Below are 12,877 nucleotides of genomic sequence, written 5' to 3'. Positions count from 1 at the left end.
ATTGGTGAAGGGTCAGAGGTTGAGCTAATAGCTTGGCCTACCTTTTTTTGATGAGGTCAATGGCTGAGCCTATCAGACCATCTTTCATCTGCTGAAACTTAACGCCATAGCCAGAAAGATCTGCAGCTGCTTCCAGTAGGAGTGAAGGACAACAAGACAACTGGGCCTCGCCCGCCATGTTCTTCTCTGTGTAACCGAGCTCTGGGCCAAATCCTCTCCAGTTTGCGATCTCTTGCCGGCTCACCAGCTCCTCACTCCCATGGGGAAGGGCTGTTGTCTGCAAAGGTAAGCCGGGTGCTGGGCTAGTGCAGATAGGGTCTGGAGATGCACGGCGCTCTTCCAGCTTGGAGATTGCCAGGATTTGCGGGGCTGGAGAGGTCTTGCAGGGGTTTCCATTCCCATTGGGCGTGAGGTCAACATGCTGACAAGGCTGCTGGGCCTCCAAGTAGCAGCAGCAGGGCCCTTGGTCACAGCAGGCGAGATCCTGGCATTTGACTGACTGCCTCCTCTGTGGAGTCTGATATTCCATCTTAGTCAGCGAGGGACAACTGCCACTGGCTGTCCTCCTCCCCAGGCTACTCAAAGCGGAGAAGCTCGTCCCCTTGCTTCCCTGCACCTCTCTTTCAGTGTTCGGAGACTGGCACCTCTCCCTCTTCCGCATCTTTTTGAACTCTTCAAATGAGGGGATGTGGACTCTCGCCTTGAAATTCCTCCTCCTCTCAGCCGCTGTTGGTGATGATCCCTGAAACACGTATCTATTCTTTCCACATTCACCCAGTGGCTCCGTGGTCTGAGACTTGACCACCTCGCTGCCCTCTTCCTTGGAAGGCAAGGCCATCAGATTGGGCGTGCTGTTCTGGCGTCGCAGCTTTAATCTCCTCATGGCTTCTTCCTTGATCTCCGCCGGGCTAGTCAATCTCTGCGACCTTTGCGGAGGAGCTGTGCAGCCATCTTGCGAGGTCGCCATTCTGCCGCAACGCGTCGCGCATCTGGAAGTGCAGTGCCCACTGTTCTCTCTTCCTGCCCAGTCCTTCCAATCAAGCTCCCCGAGTAAGGCCTGAGGGCGGAGAGGTTTACTGACCTCTGTCGCCTTGCTGCTCTGAAGCCTGAGCTTCTCCTTCAGCCCCCGCTTGGCATCACCGTTCAGGATCTTCTCATTCATTGTCGGGAAAAGCCACTGCGGCACTTTGGCAAATGGCGGCAGGTGCCTCGACCCCCCTGGCCTGGACTGGGGACTGATGGGTACTTGCCCGCAAGCGCGCAGCAGGTTGCCAATGTCCGGGTGCTCCGTCGCCACCTCATACCAATCGCTCGTAGTCCGGCAGTGGAAAACAAACTCCCTCTCCACGGCCTGGCAAGGCGGGCTGAACAGCCGACCTTTCCCCTCGGTGACTGCGACCCAGTGCAGGTTCTCCAAGCTCCTGTACAACCTGCCTCCCGGGCTCTCCGCCGCGCACCCCAAGGCCGGGGAACCTCCGGGCCTGGGGTGGCACAGTCGCTCCATTGGCAGGTGGCAACACGCCAGCTGCGCAGTGGAGCCTGAACAGCCCATCAGGCCCACGTCGCTCAGGGAACCGCCATCCTGGCAACAGGGGACGGCCCGACTCTCGTGCACGCTGGCGGTGTACGTCATCGCGGACCCCCTCGGGAAGGCGGGATCTGCCTCAGGAACGGGGAAACGTGCTGGCACGCCATCAGAGCAGTAACCAATGTCCATGCCACAGAGAGCAGCTGCTGCGCCGGAGAAGTCACATGGTTTGGTGCTCACATCTGGCATCGAGACTGTGCATACTGAAACCTCCAATTATCTATTGTGGAGAGGAGACTGAGTATCCTGTCGGAGAGAGACACACACAGAAAAGCTATTACTATTGTCCCCAATGACTTCATGCAGCACAAAGCAGAATGGCAGCATGGACATAAACTGAAACACTATTTTCTGGAAGAATGCTCTGTACAATTTTTGTCTCTATCTGGATCATGATGTCCCATATAGTAACAGAATTATATATAGACATATATAAACCAATTGAATCCCTTGCTTAGGTTCCATCTGTAACTCACTCCCGGGTGTCTGTTATTCTATATATGAACCAATTGAATCCCTTGTTTAGATTCCAGTCTGTAATTCACTCCCGGGTATCTGTTATTTTGTATATAAACCAACCCGAACCCCTCGATTAGATTCTAGTCTGTAACTCACTCCCGGGTATCACTTCTGCACATAAATCACCCCAAACCCGTCTATTAGATTCCAGTCTGTAACTCACTCCCGGGTATCACTTCTGCACATAAATCACCCCAAACCCATCTATTAGATTCCAGTCTGTAACTCATGCCCGCGTATCTGTTATTTTATATATAAACCACCCCAAACCCCTCGATTAGATTCCAGTCTGTAACTCATTCCCGGGCATCTGTTATTCTATGTATAAACCGCCCCAAACCCCTCGATTAGATTCCAGTCGGTAACTCACTCCCGGGTATCTGTTATTCTCCACTCTATTCGTTAATAGGTTCTCAGTGGTAGAATTCTCCTGATCAATATTACCAATAGGATGAAGCATAGAATGCAGCCTCCCAATATCACAGGATTTTCTCTCACCCCTTGTTGGTACAGGAAAACGGTGAGTCAGAAACTCTGTGGTCACATGGATACATTAGTTGGATTTTACCTGATAACATTTTGTTTTCGATGGGATGTGGGCATCACTGGTCAGGTCAATATTTGTTGCCTATCCCTAATTGCCCTTGAAATGAGTGGCTTGCGAGGCTGTTTCAGAGGGCATTTGAGAGACATTGCTGTGGGTCTGGAGTCACATGTAGGCCAGACCAGGTAAGGATGGCAGATTTCCCTCCCTAAAGGGCATTAGTGAACCAGTGGGTTTTTATGACAATTGGTAACAGTGGACAGCTTCATGATCACTGTCACTGAATCTCGCTTTACATTCCGGATTTGGGAACTGAACTTTAAATTCCACCACAATCTGTGGTGGGATTTGAACTCATGCCCCCAGAGCATTAGCTTAACCCTCTGTCCTGTCTTGTCCTGTGTCACTACCACTATCCCACCATCTCCCCAGAGCAGCTCACCCCATTTTCTTTGAGTCTGTCCGTCAGGTCCTCTCTTGTGGATGTGGCGTTCTCAGGTCATTGGGTGCACCTTGAAGGTGGCTCTCACTAAAGCTTTGCTCGCTTCTGAGGAAGTTGCTGAGCTGGGCAGGTAGACATCAAACGGTTACGTTTCGGCAGAAATCAAAACACTTGATCCAAGGCAGGGGAAGTGTAAGGTTAGAGCTTCAGGCAACCTGGAAAAGGGGGGTTAAAGGACAAAACTGAGACATCTGGTTTCACATGCAAATTGAAGCAGAACACTTAACTCTTTAAGCTTTGAGAGTGCATCTTATTCAGGGGAAGTGGCAGTATTTGGGACGGCACGGTGGCAAAGTGGTTAGCACTGCTGCCTCACCGCACCAGGGTTCAAGTCCGGCCTCGGGTCACTGTCTGTGTGGTGTTTGTACGTTCTCCCCATGTCTGCGTGGGTTTCCTCTGGGTGCTCCAGTTTCCTCCCACAGTCCAAAGATGTGAAGGTTAGGTTGATTGGCCATGCTAAATTAACCCCAGTGTCATGGGGATTAGCAGGGTAAATATGAGGGGTTGCGTGAGTAAGGCCTGGTGGGCTTGTGTTTGGTGCAGACTCAATTGTCCGAATGGCCTCCTTCTGCGATGTGGGGATTCTATGATCGTATTAAGCTGCCCTTGTAAACACCAAAATGCTTGTGTTCACAGGGCCCTTATTAACTGATTAAAAGGAGTAGCATTGAAAAGCAGATAAGTTTTGTAATACTTCTCTGGGGTCTTGGCTAGGCCACACTTCCAGTACCTGCACACAATCATGGAATCATAGAATCCCTAAGAGGCCATTTTGCCCATCGAGTCTGTACTGACAACAATCCCACTCAGGCCCTATTCCCATAACCCCATGTATTTACCCTGCTAATCCCCTTGACACACTGGGCCAATTTAACATGGCCAATCAACCTAACCTGCACATCTTTGGACTGTGGGAGGAAACCGGAGCACCCGGAGGAAACCCACGCAGACACGGGGAGAATGTACAAACTCCACACAGACAGTGGCCCGAGGCCGGAATTAAACCCGGGTCCCTGGCGGAATTCTAATCTCCATGTTACAAAAGTATACAGAAGCACTGGGGAAGGTGCAAGATTATTTACAAGGGTTGTTACAATCGGCATACAGATTGATAATGTTTAAGAAGAAATTTGCACTTCCAGTTAATAGCTGAAAAAATGGCACATGAAGATTTCATGTTTTAAAACTTTTACTGTAACAAATGACTTTAAAAGCACTATTAATCAAACAATATTTTCTTTTTGTAGGTAACTTACACTTTAAACTGCAGAGAGGAATATTCCCCTTTTATGCTTATCACCCATTGCATTCCCCATATAATTACAGTCTTTTTCGCAAATAGTTCACAGTTGCTCGCAGCTTCCAATGGGTTCCTGTATCCCTGGGTAGTAACTTCAAGTGACCTTCTCCTGATGCTTTTCTCAGTTGTCAGTGTTTCTTCAATCCACCACCAGCAGTGAAGTTTGTTCCAATAATTCTTCTGCTCCTGACCATGCCAGAACAAATCTCTCAGAATCGTTACATGGCTGCAGGATGCATCTCTTCGGTTAGAGGCCGTTTCCCTCCTGTAACTGGCTGTGCTCACAAAGTCAAGCAGCCTTCTCTCTCTGCTGACCATGTCTGTAATATTCATTGATCCGTAAGGAAGCCTGTAACCTGATCTTAAAAATGGCTTCCTCTCCTCTTGCCCATGACAATGTGAAACATTAACCTCGCATCTAGGTAGAAATGCTAATGAGCTATCTTTGATCCAAGCGGTTTCTCATCCCGGAAGTAGATGGACAATTTAAAGCACAACTGTTTACAAACAGATACCGACAACACCTTTCTGGGACGTTGGAAGACCCAGAGTATTGTCATTGTGAAACGAGGGGAGGTGGTGGCGTAGTGGTACCGCGGCTGGTACCCTGAGGCCCAGGGTAACGTTCTGTGGACCTGGGGTTCGAATCCTACCACGGCAGATGGTGAAATTTGAATTCAATAAAAAAATCTGGAATTAAAAGTCGAATGATGACCATCAAACCATTGTCGATTGTTGGAAAAACCCATCTGGTTCACTAATGTCCTTTAGGGAAGGAAATCTGCCATCCTTACCTGGTTTAGAACATAGAACATAGAACATTACAGCGCAGAACAGGCCCTTCGGCCCACGATGTTGCACCGACCAGTTAAAAAAAAAAACTGTGACCCTCCAACCTAAACCAATTTCTTTTCGTCCATGAACCTATCTACGGATCTCTTAAACGCCCCCAAACTAGGCGCATTTACTACTGATGCTGGCAGGGCATTCCAATCCCTCACCACCCTCTGGGTAAAGAACCTACCCCTGACATCGGTTCTATAACTACCCCCCCTCAATTTAAAGCCATGCCCCCTCGTGCTGGATTTCTCCATCAGAGGAAAAAGGCTATCACTATCCACCCTATCTAAACCTCTAATCATCTTATATGTTTCAATAATGGTTTGGCTGACGTGTGACTCTAGATCCACAGCAACGTGGTTGACTCTTACGTGCCTATCTCTCCTTACAGATGCTGCCAGGCTTGCTGAGATTTTCCAGCGTTTTCTCTTTTGGTTTCAGATTCCAGCAATTCCGCAGTAATTTGCTTTTATCTTTATTTGGTTTGACATTAGCTGACTGAAGATAGAAAGGGACGAAACCGGCAGTGCAGGCAGCGAGTTGGTGGGAGGGGGGAGGGTTTGGGGGGGGGGGGGGGGTGGAGGTTGCACTGTGCTAGCTTTTGGCTCCTTTCCTGGGGAACTGATTTCCGTAGAAAGTCTATGCTGCCTCTCCCAATGGGAGGATGTCTCCAAAATCCCAGAGATCATTTCATTCTGTCACAGGGAATTGTTACTGAATCCCCACAGGTCCTCATGAAATGCTTACAAAGCACTCAGGGCCCAGTTTACTTTTTATGTCAATTCCCACTCTCTCAGACATCACTGCTCCACTAGGAATAAACATATGGTTGTGATAGTTTCATCTCACTGTGTTTTAAACTATCATAACCCCATAACCACTTCTGTGAGAAATGACTTCCATTCACAAATTACTCTGGCACATCTCTCAAAAATACTGTAAAGCATTTTCATATAACCTTAAGCAATTTTGAAGAGTGAAAGCACACCATGCAATGACACAGCACATAGCAGGCCGTTCAGTCCATCAGTACCGCACTGGTTCATTGAAAGGACAATCCAGTTAACCCCCCTTTTTTATTCTTTCATAGGGCATGGATATTACTGACATGGTCAACATTTGTTGCCCTTCCAAAGTAAAGTTTATTTATTAGTTACAAGTAAGGCTTACATTAACACTGCAATGAAGTTACTGTGAAATTCCCCTAGTCGCCACACTCTGGCGCCTGTTCGGGTCAATGCATCTAACCAACACGTCTTTCAAAATGTGGGAGGAAACCAGAGCACCCGGAGGAAACCCACGCAGACACGGGGAGAACGTGCAAACTCCACACAGACAGTGGCCCAAGCTGGGAATCGAACCTGGGTCCTTGGTGCTGTGAGGCAGCAGTGCTAAGCACTCCTAATTGCCCTTGAGGGCAGGTAAGAGTCAAACATGTTATGGTGGGTCTGGAGTCACATGGCGACCAGCCTAGGTGGGGGCGGCAGATTTCTTTCCCCAAAAGGGGTATTAGTGATCCAGATACTTTATAGCGATTGATGACAGTTTCATGGTCACTATTACAGCGACTAGCTGTTGTTCTAGACTTTTTTAAAAAATTGATGAATTGAATTTAAATACCACCAGTTGCTCTGATGAGATTTGAACCCGGGGGCAGTGCCAGGGGGCGGGACTGGGGTAGTCCCAGGGAGCAGTGTTTGGGAGGGGGGGGGGGGGGGAAGTTACATGGGGGTGAGGGGTTCCATTTTAACTTTTGTGCACCAGGACAGTCTTTAGAAATGACCTCCCCGATCTTTAAAAATGTAAGACTCTGGCAGGGGTGGGTTCAATCAGCGTGACATTGTGGGACCCGCCACGATTCACCAGGAGATTCACCAGGATGCTGCCCGGGACGGAATATTTAAGTCATGAAGAGAGGTTGTTAAGGCTTGGGTTGTTTTCTCTGGAGCAGAAAAGACTGAAGGGTGATCTGATCGAAGTGTTCAAGATTATGAGGGGCATGGACAGGATGGATAGGGAGCAGCTGTTCCTCTTAGTTGAAGGGTCAGTTACGAGGGGACACAAGTTAAAAGTGAGGAGTGGGAGGTTTAGGGGGGATTTGAGGAAAAGCTTTTTTACCCAGAGGGTGGTGACGGTCTGGAATGCGCTGCCTGGGAGGGTGGTGGAGGCGGGATGCCTCACATCCTTTAAAAAGTATCTGGATGAGGTCTTGGCACGTGATAACATTCAAGGCTATGGGCCAAGTGCTGGCAAGTGGGATTAGGTGGACAGGTCAGGGCCTTTCATGCATTGGTGCAGACTCGATGGGCCGAAGGGCCTCTTCTGCATTATAGTATTCCGTGATTTTGTGACCTGCCTGGTGAGGCTTTTTGCACTATGTCCCTAAAAATACGGCGGAGAAAGCCCAGAGAGAGAGGAAACGCATTCTCTCAGCGGGCTGTTAGTCTGTGAAATTCTCTTTCCCAGAGATCAGAGGTGGTTGGCTCATTGAATTTATTCAAGGCTGAGTTCGATATACATTTGATATGCCAAGCAGTCAAAGGTTATGGCGGGGGGGGGGAGACAGCAAAGTGGAGTTAAGTCCATGGCCAAATCAACCAGGATCTAATTTTCAGAGGGGATTTTCACAGTAACTTCATCGCATTGTTAATGTAAGCCTACTTGTGACAAATAAATAAACTTTACTTCACTTATTGAATGGTGAAGCAGGCTCGAAGGGTCGAATGCTCTACTTCTGCTCCTAAGCCCGATGTTCATGTACTCCTGTGTTCCTACGTTTATTCAACCCCAAGTCCTCAAAGCCACGGAAGTCCATGCCCTTGTTTCCCGAGTCCCCCCACAGACTGCAGGCTTTTTAAAATACGTGACATATCAGTACACAACTTGATATCTGTTCTTTTCTCTCCCACTCTACTTTCAATCTTGCCGGTGTCCTCTATTATTGGTTTTGGAACTTCAGCACTAACTCCCTCACTCCATCCTTTTCCCTGTTAATCTATTGGTTTATTTATTAGCCACAAGTAGGCTTACATTAACACTGCAATGAAGTTACTGTGAAATTCCCCTAGTCACTACACTCCGGTGCCTGTTCGGGTACACTGAGGGAGAACTTAGCATGGCCAATGCACCTAAACAGCACGCCTTTCAGACTATGGGAGGAAACCGGAGCACCCAGAGAAAACCCACGCAGACACGAGGAGAATGTGCAGACTCCACACAGATAGTAATCCAAGCCGGGAATCGAACCTGTGAGGCAGCAGCGCTAACCACTGTGCCACCGTGCTGCCCTATTGAATAGTGACACAAATCTCCTGATCTCATAACCCGGAGCCTCAGGATGACAAATACAACTTGACTGTGGAGAAAGGATTGCATGAAGGTGGGGTTTCAAATAGACAACAGGACTTAGCTGGACAATTTTCCACAGTTGGATAAGCATCAGTATTGTAGCTGTCCTGGCTGCAGCTTGGCTAAGAGGTGCAGATAGTTCTGGCTCACAAGACAGCTCTGAGCAGGCTAAGGGAGTCAGTCTATTTCTAAGACCACCTGTCATATGGTTTTAGCCATGGCTCAATGGGCAACATTCATACCTCAGTGTCAGAAAGTTCTGGGTTCAGTCCCATTCCCGAGACTTGAGCACAAAATCTGGGCTGAAACTCCCTGACCTTGATGCCACTATTAACACCTCATAGAGTCGTAGAGGTTTACAGCATGAAAACAGGCCCTTCGGCCCAACTTGTCCATGCCGCTCTTTTTTTTTAAACCCCTAAGCTAATCCCAATTGCCCGCATTTGGCCCATATCCCTCTATACCCATCGTATCCATGTAATTATCTAAATGCTTTTTAAAAAACAAAATTGTACCCGCCTCTACTACTACCTCTGGCACTTGTTCCAGACACTCACCACCCTCTGTGTGAAAATATTGCCCTCTGGACACTTTTGTATCTCTCCCCTCTCACCTTAAACCTGTGCCCTCTAGTTTAAAGCGCCCCTACCTTTGGGAAAATATATTGACTATCTAGCTGATCTTGTGCCCTTCATTATTTTATAGACCTCTATAAGATCACCCCTCAGCCCCCTAAGCTCCAGAGAAAAAAGTCCCAGTCTATCCAGCCTCTCCTTATAACTCAATCCATCAAGCCCCGGTAGCATCCTAGTAAATCTTTTCTGCACTCTTTCCAGTTTAATAATATCCTTTCTATAATAGGGTGACCAGAATTGCACACATTATTCCAAGTGTGACCTTACCAATGTCTTGTACAACTTCAACAAGACATTCCAACTCCTGTATTCAACACATGCCTTAGTGGGGGTTGGGCTTGGGTGGGATGCTCTGTTGGAGAGTCGGTGCAGACTCAATGGGCCGAATTGTCTCCTGCACTGTGGAGATTCTATGATTCTATGATTCTATAAGAGGACAGAAGGTGTTTCAGTTTAATATCTCATTCCCTTGGTACTGCCCTGGAACCCGAGCCTGGATTATACACTCAAATCTCTGGGCTGGGGCTTAAGCTCACAAGATTTTGACAGAGGCGGTGAGCGTACCACCCACTGAACTACAGCTGAGCAAGAGTGGATGCCCTGATTCACATTCTTTTCTTAACCAGTGTGGTGGTAAAATCTTTAGAGGGAGCTAGGTGTATCTGTGCATAGATCAATGAAGGTGGCAGGACAGGTGGAGAGCAGTTAGTAAAGCATATCGTATTCTGGGCTTTATTAATAGGAGTATAGAGTATAAGAGCAAGAAATTATACAAGATACTAGTTAGACCTCAGCTGGAGTATTGTGTACAGTTATGGTTGCCGCACTATCAGAAGAATGTGAACCCATTGGCGAGAGTGCGGAAGAGGTTTACAAGAATGGTTCCAGGGATGAGAAACTTCAGTTATGAGGATAGGTTGGAGAGGTTGGGACTGTTCTCCTTGGAGAGAAGAAGACTCAGGGGAGATTAGATAGAGATGTTCAAAATTACGAGGATACTGAACAGAGCAGGTAGGGAGAAATGTTCCCACTGGTAAAAGGCTCAAGAACGTGAGGGCACAGATTTAAAGTGATTTGTAAAAGAAGAAAATGTGATGTGAGAAAATCACACAGCGAGTGGTTGGGGTCTGGGATGCTCTGACTGGAAGTGTAGTGGTGGCAGGTTCAATTGAAGCATTCAAGAGGGCATTAGATGATTACTTGATGTGCAGGGGCACGGGGAAAAGACAGGGGAAACGGCACTAAGTCATGATGCTCATTTGGAGAGCCGGTGCAGACACGATGGGCCAAATGGCCTCCTTCAGCACCGTAACAATTCTGTGACAGGAAAGGGTGCTTGGCACGGCAGTAAGTGTGGTTGAAATAGAGAGAATGTTATTTCAGGCCAGGCAATGCAAGGGCAAAGGGTTCAGCTTTAGTTTATTGGAGAGCAGGAGACCTGAGATGAGAGCAGAAAGGTGGAGCAGACATGGTCTAGAGACTTGTGTAGAAGCAAGCATGGAGTTAGCTCATAGTTTGGTCTATACTTTGTACATATATAATATATATAGTTATGTGTTCCCAATAAGCAATGTTCAATCTTACAAACCTCTTTGTCACACCCACTGAACAGAATCCTTACTTACAACAATCTGTACTATCCAAGCACTGGGATCCTGCTTTGTAACATTCACTGCTGTGTTGATTTGGGGTGTGTTAAACTACTGTATAAATGAAAAGTCTTGCTTGGTAATCTCTGTTTTCTCGGCTGCAGTTAACGGCCAATGTCCAACATGTGACAGGATTGTTAACGGTGCCTGTAAGTTCCCTCCATCAAGCTGCAATCTTGGAGCAGTCCAGCTGGTTCAATTCAATCGCAGGTGGTCCGTGCAGTGCTTTGTATTAATGTGCAATGCACAGATTGAGGATGGTGTTACAGTCCTGGGAATCGAGTGAAAAGAGTGTGAATGGAGTTCAGCAAGAAGCAGGCGAGGTGAGATATTGCATTATTGACAAAATCTCACAGCCCAGAGGAGTTTCTCCCCAATTAGTTATTTTTCACAAAACCTTTGCAAAAATGATTGTTGCTTTTTTCTTCAAGAGAGAACTTGCCCCTGAAGAAAATAAACGCTCGTGTGGTATCAAACCATGCAAGTCAGGTAAGCGACAGACTCTTCATTGGCTCTACTGTGTACAGTTCTGGTCACCCTATTATAGAAAGGATATTATTAAACTAGAAAGAGTGCAGAAAAGATTCACTAGGATGCTACCGGGACTTGAGTTATAAGGAGAGGCTGGATAGACTGGGACTTTTTTCCCCTGGAGCATAGGAGGCTTGGGGTTATCTTATAGAGGTCTATAAAATAATGAGGGGCATAGATCAGCTAGATCGTCAATATTTTTTCCCAAAGATAGGGGAGTCTAAAACTAGAGGGCATAGGTTTAAGGTGAGAGGGGAGAGATACAAAAGTGTCCAGAGGGCACTTTCTTCACACAGAGGATGGTGAGTGTCTGGAACAGGCTGCCAGAGGTAGTAGTAAAGGCAGGTTTAATTTTGTCTTTTAAAAAGCGTTTAGACAGTTACATGGATAAAATGGGTATAGAGGGATATGGGCCAAACAAGGGCAATTGGAACTAGCTTAGTGGTTAAAAAAAAGGGCGGCATGGACAAGTTGGGCCGAAGGGTCTGTTTCCATGCTGTAAACCTCTATGACTCTATGGGTGGGATTTGGGCAGCATGGTGGCACAGTGGTTAGCAATGCTGCCTCACAGCTTCAGGGACCTGGGTTCGATTCCCGACTTGGATCACTGTCTGTGTGGAGCTTGCACATTCTCCCCGTGTCTGCATGGGTTTAATCTGGGTGCTCTGGTTTCCTCCCACAGTCCAAAGATGTGTGCGTTAGGTGCATTGGCCATGTTAAATTGCCCCTTCGTGTCCCGGGATGGATAAGTTAGAGGGATTAGTGGGGTAAATATGTGGGGTTACGGGGATAGAGCCTGGATGGGATTGTGGTCGGTGCAGACTCGATGGGCCGGGTGGCCTCCTTCAGCACTGTAGGGATTCTATGATTTCTATGATTTATGGCCTCGATCGTCCCGAAACTGTAAACTCCCGCCCGAGGTCAATGGACCTTTCCATGGCCCGCCCCTCGCCCGCTCTGGCTCCTGTGACGGGCAGGACGGTAAAATTCCGGCCAGTGTCTTGTCTGTACAACTCAAAATAAAAGTCTTGCATTTATATAGTGCCTTTTATGACCACTAGATGCTCCAAGACTTTACAGCCAATGAAATATCTTTGAAGTGCAGTCACTGTTGCAATGTCGGAAACACGGCAGCTAAATTAATGCACAGCAAGCTCCCACAAACAGCATTGAGATAATGACCAGATTGTCTGTTTTTGTGATGTTGATTGAGGGACGAATGTTGGCCAGGACACCAGGGATAACTCCTCCAGTTCTTCCTGCCATGGGACATCCACCCGAGAGGTAAGATGGGGCTTTGGTGTAACGCGTCATCTAACAGATGGCACATCCAACACTGCAGCACACCCTCAGTAGTGTACTGGGGTGTCAGCCTTGATTGTTGTGCTTAAGCCCTGGAGGGGAACTTGAACCAAGAACCT

The 12,877-nt window shown here is 47.6% G+C and overlaps 1 protein-coding gene across 1 annotated transcript in view; it reads right to left on the bottom strand.

Moving 5' to 3' along the window:
* Positions 1–1,777, bottom strand: part of arhgef49 (Rho guanine nucleotide exchange factor 49) — a 30,566-nt gene extending 28,789 nt beyond the window's left edge. Inside the window, 2 exon segments of the mRNA XM_078229295.1 lie at positions 42–989; positions 1,044–1,777. Coding sequence (XP_078085421.1) covers positions 42–989; positions 1,044–1,777 — 1,682 coding nt within the window.
* Positions 1,778–12,877: the final 11,100 nt, after the last annotated feature.

Source organism: Mustelus asterias, chromosome 14, assembly GCF_964213995.1.
Source record: "Mustelus asterias chromosome 14, sMusAst1.hap1.1, whole genome shotgun sequence".
NCBI lineage: Eukaryota > Metazoa > Chordata > Chondrichthyes > Carcharhiniformes > Triakidae > Mustelus > Mustelus asterias.
The sequence above is the reverse complement of the archived record's forward strand: the minus strand, read 5'-3'. Positions and strand labels throughout refer to the sequence as shown.